General features: G+C 44.5%; 1 protein-coding gene across 4 annotated transcripts in view; it reads right to left on the bottom strand.

Moving 5' to 3' along the window:
* Nucleotides 1-19,498, bottom strand: part of LOC115088241 (sterile alpha motif domain-containing protein 12-like) — a 98,527-nt gene that overhangs the window by 66,026 nt on the left and 13,003 nt on the right. For all 4 annotated transcript variants that reach the window (XM_029596323.1, XM_029596324.1, XM_029596320.1 and 1 more), the window contains exons 2-3: nt 18,983-19,099; nt 3,348-3,498 (exon numbers count right to left, since the gene is read on the bottom strand). In XM_029596323.1, the coding sequence (XP_029452183.1) occupies nt 3,348-3,498; nt 18,983-19,000 (169 nt within the window). In that variant the 5' untranslated portion in view covers nt 19,001-19,099. The remainder of the gene's footprint in view (nt 1-3,347; nt 3,499-18,982; nt 19,100-19,498) is intronic.

The following is a 19,498-nucleotide window of genomic DNA, read 5'->3' as shown; positions in this document are numbered from 1 at the left end:
TTTGGATATGCTAATCCCCTTATAGAATAAGGGGTTGTGGATGAGAGTCCAAAACCCGCATCCAACCACGGGTTAAACAGTGCGCTCGGCTGAGCACGCTGAATTGGATAGGCCTGACTGTTAGGAGCCTTATTAGGTCTGCATGCCAAGGTCTCATCAGCCAGTCCTGGGCTACCAGTATCACCTCTGATGGGTGAGGCTCTTATCACTTTGCCTATCAGGACCCAGAGTCAAAATACATACAAAAGCCTGCACTTTGTCCAGGATTGGATTAAGACATCTCACTGGATCCTGCCTCCTTCTGTTGACTGAAGTACCTGCCTACTTTGGCATTTGCTTGGATCAACATTAAGTCCACAGCTGGCAGTCCCCATTGGTCCACTATCATCTAGATAGTGGACCAATGAGATCCCATTCTCGTGCGTCCAGCCTGCAGAGTAACATTTTCCTTTCCTGCGATGTGAGGTGCTAACAACTGGGACGGGTTCTTCCCTGACCAATTGTTTCTTCCACAAGCCTGGGGCTGCAAGTGTCCCCTTGCATGTTCACATAGGCTTTTGCCATGATAGGTCTGTAGTGCTAATCTGATGGCCCTTACCGTTAATCTGTTTATTGGCTATAAGGCTTCCTCCTCCTCTTGGGCCAGATGGCCCTGGGAATGTGCTCCCTACCCGAACATGCTGCTGTGGTTAGAACAACCCAGTTGGGCAGCTCTATGTCTACCCCTTTTATAAGGTTGGATGAATTCAATCACTAGTCCAGACCACCACCACCACCATAATTCTGGGAGGCTGGAGACCAGCATGTAACAACCTACAGGACAAGATTTATGGCAGCTTTCATTAGCCCCAGTAGCTAGAAATGCCTTTACTTGTTCTTATTTTGCCGACCCTTCTACTGTGTTGAAGACAGCACCAAAGAATTCCATGGGCTGTCAGTGTTCCAAGTTGCTCTTTGGATAGTTTACCAGCCTTTCTAGAAGCCTATCTACCATGGTTGAAGCCTGCTGGTTCTCCTGAGTAGTCTTTGCTCTAATGAGCCAATCTTCCAAACAAAATGATTTGCCCTTCCACTGATAATAGAGATATTGTCATTTAGGTCCTCATGTGCATTATTGGCCTCTATCCTCCAGTTTTTGAGGCGTGGATTCACCCAAATCTTTTACTAACTTTTCTAGATCCCCTCTGAATAGTAATCCTCCTCTAAAGGGAAGCTTGCAGAGGCGTAACTTGGACACAGTGTCTACTGCTCAATTCTGGAGTCAGAGGAGTCTTCTGGATGTATTCCTGGAGGACAGCCTGATCAGGTCATATCTAATGTCTCCAAAAAAGCAATAGCCAACTCCTTATGTGCAGTTTCTTGACTCTCATGCAACTGCTATATGCAGCACAGAATTGCCTGGGCTATCTAGCCTCCACATATGAAGGCCTGAATCCCCATGGCTTCTGTTGAGAAAGCATATTTAAGTATCTCTTCAACTTTCCTGTCCTAAGGGTCTCAGAGCTGTTCCTGGTAGTCTTATAGGTTATTATTGACACTAGCCCATCAACCCTTAGAGTACATGTAGTAGATTATTGTTCTCTTATGCAGGGAGAGGGTACAGCTTCCCCATCATCCTGCTCCTCTAAGGCCCCTTGTGGGGCATCCCACCCTGTCAGCACCATCTGTTTTAGGACTCTGTGTAAGGCAGAGGCCCTTGTAGGCTTCCTTATTCCCTGTAGGATAGATTTCCCTCCACAGGGTCTTGCGTTTTGGAGTCCACTGTTTTCAGGGTTGCCCAAACACTAGTAATGAGGGCAGAAAGCTCTTCTTTTTTTTAAACAGTCTTATGATTGTCAATTTTTCCTCTGAGGAGGAGCACTGCCCCTCTTCCTGGGAGCTCTGAGGTTCACTAGGCTCTGAACTGTCTGCTGACCACAGTTCTTCCCTTGAGCCTGGAGTAGTAGTTACAGCTGGAGAAGCTTTAGCCATCAGGGCATCCCTTAGGTATTTAGGGGCTACTCTTTCTTGATCCGCCTACCCCTGATCCAAATTCATTGATCCCAAAGTCAGTCAAGCTTCTGCATAGTACAGAACATCTGGTGGCTCAATAATTCAAGATCTGGTGAGAAACCCATGGGGCGGGTCCCTGTTGGACCCCCTGCAAACTCTTACTCAAGGCTAAGTCCCAGATACATCAATTTGCCTCCTATACCTTCTCCTGAGCCCCCTTACCCCTTGGGGGGGATGCCAGGCCTAGCTGTCCTGGAGGCAAAAAGCTTCCCCTCTCTGGAGTGTTTGGGGCAGAATCAGCTCCAGTGCACCATCTCCCACAGCTCTTCCCCTGCTCAGCTTGGGTCCCCAGAGGGCCTATGTGTGGAGGCAGGGTTAAGATCCCCATCTCATGCAAGACACAGTAAGCCAGCAACATAGAGGATCCTCTTTAACCCACAAGACACAGTCCTGCAGCTGCTAAGCATTCTTTGTTTCTTTCCCCCCAATTACGCTGCCAGGTTGGAATACCTCTGGAAACGTGTGTGTGTGTTGAATGTATGGCTTGCTATTAATGGCAATGCACTCTCTTCAGATTTCCCTGTTCCTGTTCGACTTGCCATCTCCGGGGGGGCTTGGGACAGGAGGTTGCCACCTCATTGCTTGCTCAGTCTTCCTTCTCCTTTGCCTTGTCTCTTTCGAGGACAGCTGGCAGAACAGCAGCAGAGAGGTGAGGCAGGGAAGAGGAGAGAGAGAGGAACCTCAGGAATTTAGAAAAATAAAAAAAAATAAGGACAGGTCATCCTGGATCCCCTGCTCCTTAGAGATAGGTGTCCGCACTAGGAGATATCCTCAGTTCCCTCAGGAAACTGGGATCAGCTTCTAGGTCACCTCCTACCAGGGGCCTCCTTGGGAGACAGCTCAACTGGGAAAGCAGCCCCTAGGAACTCTTGTCCCAGCAGCTAAGGGACTCAGTCAGGCTGGGGCTGTGCCCTGACTCTTGGAGACAACGTCTATCTACATTTATTCACAGCTGCAGGAGACAGACCACTGGCATGGGCCTACAGCCTCTCCCCCCATATAGGAGAGAATGAGCTCATGAAGGGGGTATGACTTCTGTCTCTGGCAGCAGAGGAGCAGGGAAATACCAAGTTTAAAGGCTGGTCTAGCAGGAGGGGAAGAAAAAAAACCCAAACTATTATGTAGTTCAGCATTTTGACTATGCTATAACTCATTAGGTCAATATAAAATAATGCTTTAATTACCTAGGGATAAGGTTTCCATATAAAAACTTTTCTAGTACATAGTCACCACACAAGAGGGTGGAACCAAGTCTTGCCACTCTAGTATTTTCACAAATATACAATCTGTTGTACCTGAAATGGCGTGGCTGCCAACTACTTCCACCAAGAAGTCCCTCTCTTCCAAAGAGCCACTCCTCAGCCAGTCACACACATCTTCTACTGTCCACTGGGAAACGGATTTCTCCAAGCTCCCAAGTGTCTGAACTTCACCACCTCTGCAACCCTTCAAAATAAAAGTTGTGCAAAAAGGTCAGTGGTCCCCAGACCTGATCATCCTATAATCATGATTCATTACCTCTTGGACCAGATATTTTGGATGTCAGTGGCATAGCAAGGATCTCCGGCACCTGGGGCCTAATACATGTGTTGCCTCCTCCATTCCCCCCCCCCCCCCCCCCTTTGCATCACCACCACCATCCTCCTTCTAGAAATGCTTAAAGTCACAGAAACAGCAGACATCTCAAACACCCTGTTCTCGCCTTCTACCTCAGTGCAGTTGGGGAAAAAAAAAAAAGGCCCCCAGGTGCTCCTACAGCCCGGCACCTGGGGGCTTTGATTCCACAAACTGGTTATCAGAAAATAAACTAATACTTTAAAACAGATACTTTAAAATAAAGGCTAGTGTTCGATATACAGGAGTCCAGGACAGAAACGGAGTGCTCACCTTCACAATCTCAATCCCTGGTCCCCTCCCTCCATTCTCCCTACCATCTTACCCAGCTTCTTCTTGGATCCTCACCATCCAACCCATATCCCTCACCCTCATCTTGCCTACCCCTCCTCACAAAACAATCCTAGGTCCCTGTCCTCTTCCACTTTCCCCCCCTTCTACCCCATCTCAGATCTTTTCCCTCCTCCATCGCCCCTTATAACTCTTTCCTGGTTCATCATTATTTGATTCGGGTCTATCCCTCCTCTTCCTACCTCTTCCTTCTAACTTCCCATTGTCTCTTGGCAAGTTCTTATCATCCAATGTTGGTCTCTCCTTCTTCCAAACCCCCCCCCCCCCCCAAACCAATCCTGGGTCAGGGGGTGGAGGACAGGACAAAAGATGACCAGACTTGGATTAACTTTTTGCACACACACACACAATAAGAGGCCCCCTCACACCCACCCACCCCAGTGGTGATCCTCCCATTTTAAAAAGGTTTCCCTCCTTCTCTGGTGATCCTACAGATTTGATTTCCTCCTCCTCACCACCCTGATCCTCCCAATTTAACTCCCTCCCCTTACCTCCTGTCCTGATTCAGCAAACATCTTTGCATTGGGAGGGGAAGGGAGGGACAGTGGATAGCAGCATTCAGAGAATCAGCACAGGACCTGCAGCATCCATGCCACTTTCCGTGCAGGTTTCTTTTCCTGAGAATAATTGCAGGCAGCAGAGTCACTCTAGGGAGGTGGTGGGGCAATGCAGGAACCATGGGCATGCGCACCTGCCTGTCCCTGTGCTGCTGCTGTACATATAAAGCCACCGTAGACAGGGCTCCAGTCACCTGCAGCCTCAGCATTAGGTTCCCAGCTGACCCAAGAGACCTGGGGTGCAAACAAACTCAGGAGTTCCCCCAGGAGGAGAGAGAAACCGGGACCGACTGCCAGCAAGAGCTTCTTGTGATACCGAGGCCTCAGGCTATTGCCCCAGTTGTCCCTGCCCTAATACCAGCATCACCATGGTAGTGCTACTTTGTATATTTATTTGTAGAAAATTAAATGCATCTCTATAAAATCCATCATCTTTAATATCCATCTGGTAGTAACTATTTTTATACTGTTGTAAACAGTATAAAATAAAGTTGATTTAGAGCCACATGATTTATTGTTGAAAAGATGTGAAGAAATTGAACCGAAGGGCTATGTCAAAGTAGTTAGAGGGAAACAGTTTCTTTACAAGGAAAGATATCAGAACCGTGCGAGATTAAGTATGGTGTACCCCAGGGCTCATTGCTCTCACCCATTTTTATTTTTTTTTTTTTTTTTTTTTTTTAACATCTTTGAGTGCAGTGGGTGGGATTATTAGAAATTTTAGCTTGATTCCATACATCTATGCCAATCATTTGCAAATACTTGCTCCTTTGGGTCTAGACCTAGAACTAAGTTATAAGAATTCAGTACAATCTATTACTATAGTCGAAATTCAGTTGAGATCTTATTTTTTCACTTTTTCTATACCGATATTCATGGCGACATCATATCGGTTTACAGCACAACAGCAGGTGGAAAATACAATGAACAGGCGTAAGGGGAGAGAATACATATGAACAAAAGGTTTAGCAAAGAAATGTAACCATTAACCAGTGAAACATCAACTACTTAAACAATTATAGTTATTATAAATTATAACAGGACAATGTACAATGATTCAACTAGGAACTAGTAAGGCGAGTAAGGGGAGAAACAGGGGGCTTGGCTTATTGAGGGTACGTTTGTTTAAAGAGCCAGGTCTTTAAATTGGCTCAATTTGGAAGGACATGTTTCAAGCCGTAGGTTAGGCAGTAGGGAGTTCCAGTGTGAAGGTCCAGCTATGGAGAAGGCTCATTCACTTGTGGATGTAAGGTGAGCTTTTTTTTTTTTTTTAGGGAGGGCACCTAAAAAAAAAGCATTTAGTACTAATGACTTAGTGAACCGTTGTGATGCCCTATTGTGAACCGTTGTGATGGCAACTGCTTAACAACGGTATAGAAAAGATTTTAAATAAATAAATAAAATAAATAAATGGAGGGTGTAAGCTGAGGATGTATGGTATATGGTACAGCTTTTGTTGGGAGGAAATGGTATAAGATGGAAATGTTATGGAGCAGTTATCTCAAGGGGAAGGGCAAGGCTGGGAGCTCTTTATCCAAGGCAATTTAGGGATTAAGGTCTTATTCAAATCACTCAATAAGGAAGATGAGGAATACAGCTAAAATTATATCTTGGAATGTAGGTGGATTGAGTTCCCCAATACATTTTTTTTTTTTTTTTTTACAAGTGTCGAAATGGAATAAGGCCGATATCACTTGTATTCAGGAAATACGTATCAGAGGTGGAAAATATTAAGCTGAAGAGAGACTGGGTAGGGTCCTGTCATTTTTCTCCTGCAGCAGGGAAGAAGGCAGGGGTTGCAATTTGGTTAATAAAAGTACTAGTATTCAAGTGATAAAAGAAAAGATCAGGAGGGTCACTATATTATTCTGATTAGGAAGGTAAATGGGAACGTTTTAACTGTGTAATGTATACGGTCTGAACGTTTATAACCACTCTCTCTTTACAAAGCTATCAACCATTTTATTGTAAAATACACAAGGTTCATTAATACTGTTGGGGGATCTCAATTGTATACATGATCACCAGTTACATAAATCAACTAACACAATCAGCTCACATTTTGGGAAGGATAAGGGTGTATCTTTTCTTTGTAAACAGTTAAATGTGCTAGATATATGGAGGGTGCTCATCCCAGAAGTTAAAGATTAGGGGGCAGATGCAATAAAAAAAAGCGCGGGAAAAAATTGTGTTCAGTAGGAATGCACGCGGATTTAACATTCGCATATTTTTTCACAGTTAGCTCTGATGCAATATTGAAATGAAGCCAAAATAAAAAGCGCGCGAAAAACACGCGCATTGCGCAAAACGCAGCATCTAAGCGCGATTTTTTTTTATTGCATCGGATGTTCAATATTGCATCGCTGGAGCAAAATACGCAAAAAAGTCTGCTTATAATTGTCAAAAAGGTTTGGCAAATGTAGTTCAATTGTTGAAGTACAAAAATCGATATTGAAAATGAATACTGCATATTTCATATCGGCTTGTGCCTGTGACGTCAGCAAGCACATCATAACCCTATTATGAGCAGGGTATATCAATAGCTGCAACCAGGTAAACTTCCCCTTTGTGTCGAGTTCCATTGGACCTGTACTGGCTGCAGACTGAACCTTGAATTCACACGACTTGAACGTCATCGAGACTTCACCTTCATCTCCTCATGTCCTTCCTTTTGCAAAGGTAAGAACCGGTAGCTTTCTACTTTTAAAAAATGTTAGATAGATATCTATCTCAAAACAACAGCAATGTATATATTACACCTAGTGCTTAGTGTATTTATACAAAACTACCCCCAAAAAACAAAATATTGGGGAGAAAAGGAAAAAGCACTTTGACATTCAAACAGTTGCCATACAACACTTTTTACTTATTTACATAAACAGTTTATTTCAAATCTATAAAAACAATTAATTTCTTATCAATTTCAATACTTTTTTCTAAAAAAAAAAACACATTAGCATATAATATTACTCTCTGAAAGTGCTGTAATTTTCAAAGCTCTCATCATATATGCAAAGACATATGCACATTAATTATAACCCTTAACACTATTCTGCCACTAAGCTAAATCTCTCCCTAAAGCATACGGCATTGACAAATCATAAGATACTAATCACCATTAATCGCTACTAGTAACACTACAATCACACGTGGTTAATAAATTACTTATACAATCATCAACATGGCAGTGCTGTTATTTCCATTTTTAAAAAATTCATGTAACATTTAAACCATCATTTAACATGTGCACCGCTCATTGCGGATGTCCAAAATATACCACATTAGAACACCCTCATTTGTAGAGTTTCCCCGATAAGGCCCTTGTTTTGCCTTCTTGGCTTCTTCAGGGGAAATAAGTTGAAAAGGACCGATCAACAGTGAATAAATCAACCCCGTCTCTTGATTCTGAACTTTAGTGAGCGAATCAGAGAAATCACTAGGTACGGTGCTCTATCGCAGCCCTCTCTTTCCGACCCTTAATTTGAATCCCGAACCCGTGTGTTCACGGACACAATCACTCTGCAACTTTTTCAACTCGTCGGTAGATGAATTTCAGCAAGACGTTCTAAACCAGAGGATAAACCTCTTAAACTTCCTCTAGGGAATTAACCTCGATTCTTAAAAACAAAACACTTTCATATGCTCAAAATGATTAAACACAGGCCGCTGATGTTTTATTCCTCCTAAGCCGTCCCGATAGTCTCAAGGTAGACATTTAGACTCACATTCTATTCAGGCACTCCCGATTAACCATCGGCACTGCTATTGCTTTATTTATACTTGTGCGCCATTTCCTCGGCATCTCCCGATTTCAAAGAACGTACAGCTTTATATATAAAGCTGTACGTTCTTTAATACAGCGTTTGAGAATAGAGCGTGTTAAAGGGGTCAGAAAATAGAGCATCACAAAATCAAAAGTGTCTGCTGCTATTGGAAACGTGTGTACAGGGGCAAACTTTTTTTTTTTTTTTTTTTATATAAGATAAGCGTTCCTGAACATTTTTCTTGGCATCCTATTCCAGTATGGCTTTTTTTTGTGGTAGCCAGTAAAGAACATTGCTTAGTTTTAGGACACTGGATCAGTGTAACTTTAATTTCAGTGCCAGAAAAGCACTTTTGTTTTGTTTGTTTTTGTAACTTTGTAGTACCAATCTGGGGGGCCTTTCTCCAAGTTTCTGTCCTTGCTCCAAGGGGGCTGTATGTTTCTGTTTTGTCCATCCTGCAGTTTAACTATTGAAATGCAATGATTTCTGGCCTCTAGAAATCCAGTTAGCTACACCAGTAAAGAACGCCTCTTAGCTTTAGGACGCTAGATCAGTGTATGCTGTTGATTTTTTGGCAGGGCCTGTGTCTCTATTTTTCTATCTGTCCATGCTCTCTGTACCTGTCCGCTGTGTTTTCTCATGTATCATAGCTGTTCTTTAACTTGCCACTAACTGGAGTACTATACTTTTCTTTCCTGTCTCTGTTTCGGCAGCAAGTAACTGAAATGGAGAACAAAGGTGGAAATGCCAGTGGTCATGACGGTCATCAGAATGCGAATCGAAAACAAAGCTTGGATGAAGCGTAGGCGGGCCCTAGTGGTGTCCAACCAGCTCCACAGAAGCGTGTGCGTGATGTGCGCTTCTCGGAGGCGGAGAAGGAGCAGCTGTGCCAGAGTGTGTGAGACAACTACCGCACCCTCTTCAAATCCAAGTGCTCACAGGCCACCCAAAAGCAAATCTGGGAGCAGATCGCTCAAGAGGTCAGTCTCCAGGGGTCAAGGCCAAGGATGTGAAGCAGGTCCAGCACTGGTAGCGCGACACCCACATGGAGAAGGAGAAAGCTGCCAAAACTGTAGCTTCGCATAGACAGACAGGTGGTGGGCCTGCCAGCACTCTGCAACTGACACCCCCCCCCCCCGGAGGAGCTGGTCCTCTCCACACTACAGGCACAGGCACTTTATGCAGTGGCTGCACCAGACAGCTGTGACTCAGGTTGACCAGAACATACAATTTTCAAAATGACTACCTTGTTTGAATTTTTGGTTTATTTCTATGTGCTTGGGCGAGCGACCTAACTACATTTTGTCTATTCCTGCAGCTGCTGTGTCAGACTTACCAAGAAACAATATGGATGAGGGTGTGCAAGGTGATTCTGATGCTCCTTCCACACCTGAATTCATATTCCCCCCCACATAACTGATGACAACCTTCCTGAGTCACAAGTGGCCGAGGATCTGCAGCACAAACAACTTTGGAAGCTGTTCCTGCAGGAGGACACCCCTCCACAGGACATCCCGGAACCACAGCTGGCAGAGACTGCAGGGGCTACAGAAGAGGAGCTAGTGGAGGAGGTTGGCATGCCCATCATTTGCCTTGATGAGCTTGCCAACAACATAGTGACCAACCTTATACAACATCAGCAAGGTCACAACTCTGCGGCTGCAGAAGGGTGGAGCAGAGTACAAAAGGTCCTTGAGAACATGCAGCAGGAGAACAGACAGTTCCAGAACAACATCATGGAACTGATGGAAAAAGTTTTTCTGCGGAGGCCTTAACCCGATTCTTAACATCACCAAGACAATAGTGACAGTTTTATTTATGTCTTATCAATAAATTAGTTCCCTGTTTTTCCAAGGCTGCAATGTCTCATTTTTACATCCAGATGTCTATTTTTTATCTTGTTATGCTTTATTAGAGTATGATTAAATGTGGGAAGCCTGCTAATAAACACACAGGAGATAATGGCACAACTCACCTCTTTCCCCCAAATCCTAGACATCACCACTGATAGCCCTTGCCTGGTATCTTCACATACCCTTCCCCATTTCATGAAATTACCCTTATCCTCTTCTCTATCATTTTTCCCCTTCCCCATTACAGGGACAGCACAGGATAAGTCTCAACTGTCAAAATGTTAATTATTATTTAAACAAGATGGCAACCTGAACAATCATACTGGAGAGAAGCTCCTGATATTTCCCCTTCTTGTTCTACTGACCAGTGCTTCACACAAAAAAGAAAAGCAAGGGTACGAGGTGGAGAGGGTATCTCCACCCCGCTGGAATCCACTCAACCCCACATAGGAAACTTCTTCGCAGCAGACCACCAACAACTCTGGGTGAGCTGGTCGCTGAGGGACAAGAGCCATCCTCTCTGACCACTGAAATATCTTTACGCCCCGGATCACTAATTAGATTGGCACTTCCAGGCTGAGACGAGGGCAGTAGGAAACAGTCACCCCATTGGAGGAATTCCGAGGTGGGACAAGAGTAGTTGGGCACAGTGTAACAACGCAGGGACTTACCATCTCGGCGCAGCAGACAAAAAGGTACAGCCCTGTGGGGGTAATGGAGGAGAGGGGCTGGACTTTGCCACACTGGTAGAGTCGTCGGGCTTGGGAAATAGCACCGGTGCAGCAGCGACTGGAGGAGGAAATGGAGATCATGTATCTCCAAAGCTAGAAAGAGTACTTCAGCCTACAGTAGAAATAACCCATTCTACAATTTGGGTAGCTCTCCAGTCCCTGGAAAAAGTTATACTTGGACTTACAAAAGAGGTGATTGATGTTAAAAATCAAAAAGTTAAGCAAAATGCTTCTGAAATAGTTTTGCAAAATAAAAAAAAATGTAAGGTCGAATAACAGAAATGGAAAAAATACAGACCACTATCATTCAAAGCAAAAACAATGTGAATAACAGGTTGGAAAAATTTGAAAGCACAATTTAAGGTTCCTAAGTTTTCCAGTACTGAGGAATATTTCCCCTTTAGATCTGTTGTAATCACAAATATTGAAAATACCTGAAGAAATAAAGCCACTGATAACTAAGGTATGGTCCAAGAAAACAAACCGGTAACCGATCCAATGTGGCTAGCAGCAAAGGATGACAATGTAGAATCGGAAAAAATGGACTTTATTGAACTTGCCCGACTCTGGCCGAGTTTCGCTCACATGAGCTGCCTCAGGGGCTTTTTGAACCAATGTAATTGGCTCTGTGCAGTTTCAATGTAATTTTACATCAAGTTTGGACAGTCAGCATGCCCAGTGTTGGCGTATACAAAAAACAAGCACTTGTACTTCATAGATGGTTGTGCAAGCGGTGGTGATGCGATTCTTCAGATGAATCGGAATTCAGATGCTCACCGCGCAACCTCTCATAACATCAAGGTGTTATGAGAGGTTGCGCGGTGAGCATCTGAATTCCGATTCATCTGAAGAATCGCATCACCACCGCTTGCACAACCATCTATGAAGTACAAGTGCTTGTTTTTTGTATACGCCAACACTGGGCATGCTGACTGTCCAAACTTGATGTAAAATTACATTGAAACTGCACAGAGCCAATTACATTGGTTCAAAAAGCCCCTGAGGCAGCTCATGTGAGCGAAACTCGGCCAGAGTCGGGCAAGTTCAATAAAGTCCATTTTTTCCGATTCTACATTGTCATCCTTTACTGATAACTAAGGTGCATTACCTCTATCCGAATGAACCAAATCATGATAATATTTAAGACCAGTCATTGCCTGAATTGACAACTCTACTTGAATCTTCTCAAGAGATGGTGATGGCACAATGGAGACCGTTGTTAGTCTCCTTTGCTTTTCTACTGGATAAGAACAACATTTTCAAACAGTATTTCAGATACAATCAAGCCCTCTTTGGACAAAAAATATGGTGCTATCTGGACATGGTTAAACAAACTCAGTTAAGAAGAAAGTGCTATAAAAAAGGTGCAAGGTTTAAATTGCGATTCCCCTGCAAGTTCTGTGTATTCCACTAGGCCCAAAGCTATGTGTTCTTTGAGCCATCACAGCTCAGGACCTTCTTGGAATCTCATTTCATTCCTAGTTAGAGCTGCTGTGTGAGTGATTAAGAAAGGAAAAAGTGTGTTGGATCTGCTCAGGCTACCATATATACTTAGTTGTAATACTGCCTATGTGATAAATTTATGATCCATTTTCCATAGCTCTCCCATATTTTTTATTTTATTAAGTACAGTTATTTTGATATTATAATTACAAATTACTAATTTTCTTTGTATACTTAAGAAATTTCAACAAGTGGATGCTTGTAAGTATATTAAAATGCAATAAATAAATTTAAAAAAAAATAAAATTTACATGGATAATATATACACACAAATATATACAGGATGGGGGTTGGGATGTAGGGCAGGTATTGGGAATGGTTCCCAGGGTGACAAGGAGGAGCATCACTGGTGGGGCAGCAGGGGCCCACGTGGCCGGGACAGGACCATCAGCAATCCAGCTCCTGCCATGGTTAACAGAAGCTTGATCATCTGCTGCTGGCCATGTACCAGCTCTGCCAAATTGGCCCCCACATACACCAGGAGCCCTTGCAGTGTGTCCATCCTGCAATCTAGCCAACCAAGAATTAAAAAAAAAAAAAAAAGACCAAATCTCCAAAATAAGTGTCAGGTACAACAACCAGTTTTGTTGTTAATGAGGGGTGGGGGGCAGCCGGAACAAGAACAGGCCCTTGGTGGGAACAGAGTTGGGTTCCACCCCTCAAACAAGTTCCGAAGGACAGATTGGTCAAGCCTGCTGTTGTGTCGGCCATCCCTATCCAAACCATAATGGAACGTGAATAAGTGAACAGATCACATTACAGCTCTGCAGATCTCTTCCATGGGAATTGCTTGCAAGTGGGCTACCAGCACTGCCATGGCTCAAACAGAGTGAGCACTGATTATAACACCCCCCCCTAAGATGCAGACCTGCCTGGGCATAACAGAAAGAGAAGCAGTCTGCTAGCCCAATTGGAAAGCATCTGCTTGGCAATGGCAATGCGCAACCTATGTCTATCAAAATAAACAAAAAAGTTGGATGAATTGTCCATGGGCTTCTGTCCACTTCAGAAAGAAGGTAAAGGCTCTTTTGCAGTCCAAACTGTGCAGGGCTTGTTTGCCTGGAAGAGAATGTTGGCAGGACAATAGATTGGTTAAGCTGCAAGTCCAACACCACCTTAGGCAGGAAAGTAAGGTGTGAACATAAGACCATGCTGTCACGAAAGAACTCAGAGTAGGGTGGATAAGTCAAAGGCCTAGAGCTCACAACCTACATGCTGAAGCAACTGCCACCAAAAATATAACCTTCCAGGTCAGATAATTCAGGTCACAGGAACGCAGCACCTCAAAGGGAGCTTATATCTGCTCAGTTATTACCACACTGAGGTCCCACAACACAACAGGAGGCCTTAGAGAGGGTTCAATTGAAGCACAACCAAAATGAATCGTACTATAGGCTGTACAGAGATGGGCGTACCATCTACACCATGGTGATAAAGAGTTCATCTCTGTGCGATTGACACATAACAGAGTTGGCTGTCAAACAGTTTTTGTGTGGAGCAGGAGAAAGTATCTAGGTTCTTCTGCTCTCACCATATGGAAAACCTCCTTCACTTCAGTCCTTAGGACTTTCTAGAGGAAGGTTTTCTGGAAGCCACTAGGACTCAAGACATCGAGTGGTTGCAATATCAACTTCTCAGCATCCAGGCTGTGAGTGACAGGACTTGTAGATTGGGATGGTGCAACATACTTTGATCCGGGCTGATGAGATCTGGGGAAGTCCCCAGCCTGATCGGTTTCTGGATGGATATCTCCCTGAGGAGTAGAAACCAGGTCTGTCTCAGCTAATGAGGGGCTATGAGGATTATAGTCCTTCTATCCTCATGACGTTTCAAGAGAGTCTGCGCTACCAGTGGAGCTGGAGGATATGCATACAAGAGACCTTCACCCCAATGGCAGGTGAAGGTATCTGAGGCTGGTATGCAGCCTGTCCTGTACAGGGAGCAGAACTGAGGAAACTTCCTGTTCCAAGGTGCTGTAAAGAAATCCACCTCCAGGCTTCCCCAGAGGCAGAAGATCCAATTCACAACCCTTTAGTTGAGACCATCATGGGGGTCTGAAGATATGACTCAAGTCTGTCCACTATCACATTCTCTGTTTCGGTCAGGCACATGGCACCAACCTATGGGAAAGGGCCCATGACCAGATCTGAACCGCTTCCTGACACAGGAGGCTTGATAACATACCACATTGCCACTTGGCTGTTAGTCTATATCAGAACAATTTTGTTGAACAGCCGATCTCAAAAAGCCCATGCATGTACCCGATAGCCCGGATCTCCAGGAAATTGATTTAATAGAAACATCCCTGGGTGGACCAATGGTTCTGGGTGCTGAGCCCTTCTACATGAGCTCCCCAGCCCACAGTGAACACATCTGTGCTTAGGAAGTTTGGGTGTAAGGACTTTGGAAAGACTCCCTCTTTCCCACCACCATGACAAAGAGTCCTGGAGCAATGAAATGACTCTGATGCAGTCCTGAAATCCTGAGTAAATTGTTTCCACTGCAACCTCAGGGTCTATTGGGCCTTTCATATGTGTAAATGTGCCAAGGGAGTGACATGAACTATCGCAGTTATATGGTCCAACAGCCTCAACATGTGCCAAGCTGATGCCCACTGGCTCTGTTGAATTCCTGCAACAATGGTCATCAGGTTGATAGTCCTTTTTCAGGTCAGGAAGGCCTTAACCTGAACCATGTTTAGCTGGGCTCCAATGAAGTCCAACTGTGGTGATGGGCTGAGATGGGATTTGGGGTAGTTGATAACGAACCCTAGTATCTACAGCACCTGGATAATCGATCACATGGACCTGTCAGCCCCTGCCCGAGACGTGCTCTTGACCAGCTAATTGTCCAGATACGGGAAAACATGAACTCCCAGTCTGTTAAGGTGTGCCACCACCACTACCACCACAGCTAGGCATTTTGTAAAGATGCATGGGACTCATGCAAGCCCAAATAGAAGAACAATACTGGAAGTGTTACTTTCCCATCACAATCTGAGATACTTCCAGTGACTTGTGAAGATCTTGATGTGAGTGAACACGTCCTTGAGATCCTGGAATCATAGCTAGTCTTTTTGCAAGAAGGGGGATCAAGGTGCCCAGGGAAACCATCCTGAACATCTCTTTTGAGGAATTTGCTCAAGGCCCTCAGGTCTAGGATGAGATAGTGTCCCCATGTTTTCTTTGGTACCAGGAAGTGCCCAGAGTAAAATCCATACCCTCTTCCCTGGTGGAATAGGTTTGACCGCTCTGGCCGTTAAGAGGGAGGAGAGCTCCAGTATTAATATTTTCCGAATCACTATCAGGCCCCAGAATGGGTTGGGGGGGGGGGGTAATTTGGTAGGGTACCCAATAGATTCAAGCTGTACCTCTCACGAATGATGGAAAGAACCCATTGGTTCACAAAGAACCAAAGCCTTCCCCCAACCAGCAGGTTGGCTATGTTCCCAGTGATCCAGTCAAAACCCCCCATCTCTGGTGTTGATGGAGGTGCCAATTGGGGCTTTAGGACTCTTTGTTGCTTGAGAACCATGAGAGTCCTGATGTGACTGACAGGAATAAGGAGGCAGAAGGTAGTACTTCCTAGGCCCAAGCCTCAACCATCTCCTGGCTGAGGATAATTGGTCCTGAGTGCCAGTGGAAAGCTGTGGAAGGGTTGCATGGTGGTCCTGGATTAAGGCCACCATGTCCTTGACTATATCTGAAGAAATTCTTTCCCCATACACAGCACGTCAGCAAGTTGCTCCTGCACCCCTGGTCTGAGGGCACAGCCAAGCGAATTACTCAAGATGCACAAGCGATAGGAGTGTGCTGCTGCTAAGAAAGCTGCTCTGCAATGTCCTGCACCTGCTTCCAGATGTCCCATGTATATTGGCTCATGTAGAGATAAGTAGGCTGCTATGCGGCTTGGAACACCTTCCTCCAAAAACATCCACTGTTCTGTGATATTTCCTCAGGGGTGCTGAGAAATGGGTCAGAGAGCATTTGGCGTTCTTAAGAGCAGATTCAACAGCCACTGACTGGAGAGGTAGCTGATGCTTGTTGAATCAGAGAGCCTTTGGATGAGAATATTCTCATCCACCTTTGTATTCACTAGAGGCACTGTGAGGAGGTGTTCCCACATCAGTAACTCCACAAGGATCTCATTTCCTGGGAGTGCCACAGTCTCCTTGGGAGGCTCCACAAACTGGAGGATATCTAGCATTTTATGCCAGTATCCCCTTCAGTCAACTGAAATGGGATGGCCTCCATCACCAGAACAAAGCCTGCAAAGAAGAGGTCCTCCAGCAGGGACTTCCTTTGATCCTCTGGAGGAAATAGGTCTGAGGGAAGACCATCCGAAGCGTCGTTAGAAGTCACAGAGGAGTCATCCCCCCAGGGGTCATAGGTGACCTAGTCTCCACTGGTCAAAGACCAGCGACAGGGCCCTAGGTGCTCAGCTCCAACCAGCAGTGCAGGCACCAGTGGAATTGGTCATTTTGGCCTGGACCCCAGGGCCATGTCTGGTATTAGGGAAGCTTCCTCCTCCAAGGAACCAGGAATGACAACCAGATCAGCAGATGGCAGTGGCAGTGCCCTGCAGGGCATCAATGCTGCCCATGGAATAGACACTGGCTGGGTCGGTAACAGTCCGATAAGCACATGCAGGAATTCCAGCAGTAGTTTGAAGAGCGACTGTGCTGGTGTCAGTGCCACGACACCAAGGTCATGCATTGCCTTCTCGACAGCCAGCTGCACATACTTCTCCAATTCCTCCTCGAACACTGCCAATGTCAAGACAGGCTGGTATGCAGAAGGTGTAACCAGATCCTCTTCAATAATGAGGGGGGGGGGGTGGAGAATCAGTGGCTGGTATTGGGACTGATGGAGACCATGGCTCAAGTCCTGGCATTAATGGAGGACTGGTTCCTTGCCGTCACTTTGGAGGCATTGCAGCAGAAGCTGGTACAGCCCTGTGCCCAGCACCATGCATCAAGCAGAAACTGATGTTGATGCTTCCTCATCTACCTTGATGCTTAAATCAGTCCTGCTCTGATGCCAAGGTCGAGGATGATGAACCAGACCTCCTCAATGTGGAAGAGCCAAACAATGGCCAGTCTCCTGCGTCCCTCTCAGTCAACAACCTTAACAGAACAGGCGGCCCTGATGTCAACGGCTTGGTGTCCATCAATGCAACTTTGAAGACCCTCAATTCCTTTACCTATGCCAACGGAGAGGTCTTCTCCAGCAAGAAGAGGCGATCCATTTTGTCAAGCTGGATCTTCTTGGCGCACTTGCTGCAACCCTGAACATTGTGGGACACCCCAAGGCAGAGGACACATCTATCATGGAAATCTGTAATAGATGTGGTCCTTGTACACCTGGGGTACAGCTTAAAACCCGAAATGGGCATGCATTTGTGAAATAAAAAGGGATATGAGATCGAAAGTGATGGTAGTGGTCATCAATAGCTGGTGGGCAGAGCGCATCGCTGCCCCAGGAGTATTGACTACAAAAATAAAAAAAAACTTTACCCTAGAATGTCAAAAAGCCTGTCTTAGGATGCTAACAGGAGAACCGAGAGGACCCCGTGTCGACCGCATGAAGAATATACAGAATCTTTGGCAAAAAAGACCACTTAGAAAATTAGTACAAAAATTATGAAAAAAATGAGGTTCTGCAGAAAAGAAGAGAGACGGAAGAGGACCCCATGTGGACCCATGGTGTAATGCATGCTGAGCATGCTCCGTAGTGCTCAAAGTTCTAGAAACTGACATATGTTTTCTGTGCCAGGCTCCATCCAATGTCATCCACGAGTGAGGACTGCCATCCTGCTTGTCCTTGGAGAAAAAGCTTTAACTCATGGATTCATAAGTCCATGGTCTCTAGTAACAGAATATAGCAAATTATTTTACTGGTAAGCAGACATTTGGAAGTTACAGGGGTAATTTTCAAACTTCCCACAGTGTTTGCAAGCCTCACAGAGTTTCTCTGAAAATTCAGGAAACTGCAGATATTTGTGTACTTGCATATTTTTGCAGGTGCAAAGCAAGCAGGTACAGTTTTGAAATCCCTGTCTGTACTTTATGGTGCCTGGTCCACTTCATTTTAACACAGGTAAACATTTGCCTACAAATTTCTTTTAAAAATTACCCTCTAGGTTTAAAGCTATAAGCAGAGTGATAGTGTAATGGTTTTCAAAATGACTAATGGTCAGAAGGATAGGAAAGATACTGGCTCTCAGAATCAGTTTAGTCTCATTTTTCAGGTTAGGCCACCATCATATCCCCAACTATATTTTTTAAAAATCTTTACATCTCTCACTTCTGAAATACAATGGGTAAAATAAAATATTCTTTTTAGTACAGCAGGTTACATGACCCTCAAATTTTAACTCAATACAAGAGAAACTATTGGATTTCTATGGAAAAATACCACTTTGTCTATGCAAAAAATGCACTTTTGCAAGCTTCTCAGTTGTGGGGAGCAGGGCAAGATAGGTGGATCACTTAAATAGATATGACAGAGCCATTGCCTCTCCACTAAACAGCATTTAAAATCTTGCAGCAGACTCACCTGGAGAAGATGTGCCATTTGAATGGTTTACAGTGCTCTGAGAGCGCTCTCTTGGTCCACATTCAATCTTTGTTGCACATGCAGCCCTCTGTAATAGCAGTGATGAGGCAGTGGTAGCTGAGGAAGAAATAGATGAGGAGGTAGTGATGAAATCAAAGGTAGAATAAGCAGAGATGCTTCAGAATTTACATGTAAAGCCCAATTTCAGCACCTTCCATTCCCTGAATATTGCACTCCTAAAATATAAACAAAATTTTGATACGAATCAAATCCTCATTAGAAACAACATAATACCTGCTGCACTAAGCTAAATCTACAAAATTCAGGTCAACAAAACCAATGCTACAAATCAGCTCAAATAATGTTCGTAATCACCAATAATTAGCACTTCATGGACATATCTAATGAAAAAGTTCTTAGAAAGTTTCCATAAAATCTACTCAAAGCCACTTTAACTGGACTTGATATCTCTACCATCTCATCCAGGATCACTCATTACTATTAAGATGCTGACTA

This window comes from Rhinatrema bivittatum, chromosome 3, assembly GCF_901001135.1.
Source record: "Rhinatrema bivittatum chromosome 3, aRhiBiv1.1, whole genome shotgun sequence".
Taxonomy (NCBI): domain Eukaryota; kingdom Metazoa; phylum Chordata; class Amphibia; order Gymnophiona; family Rhinatrematidae; genus Rhinatrema; species Rhinatrema bivittatum.
Note: the sequence above shows the minus strand (reverse complement) of the source record. Positions and strands in the feature narration are given on the sequence as shown.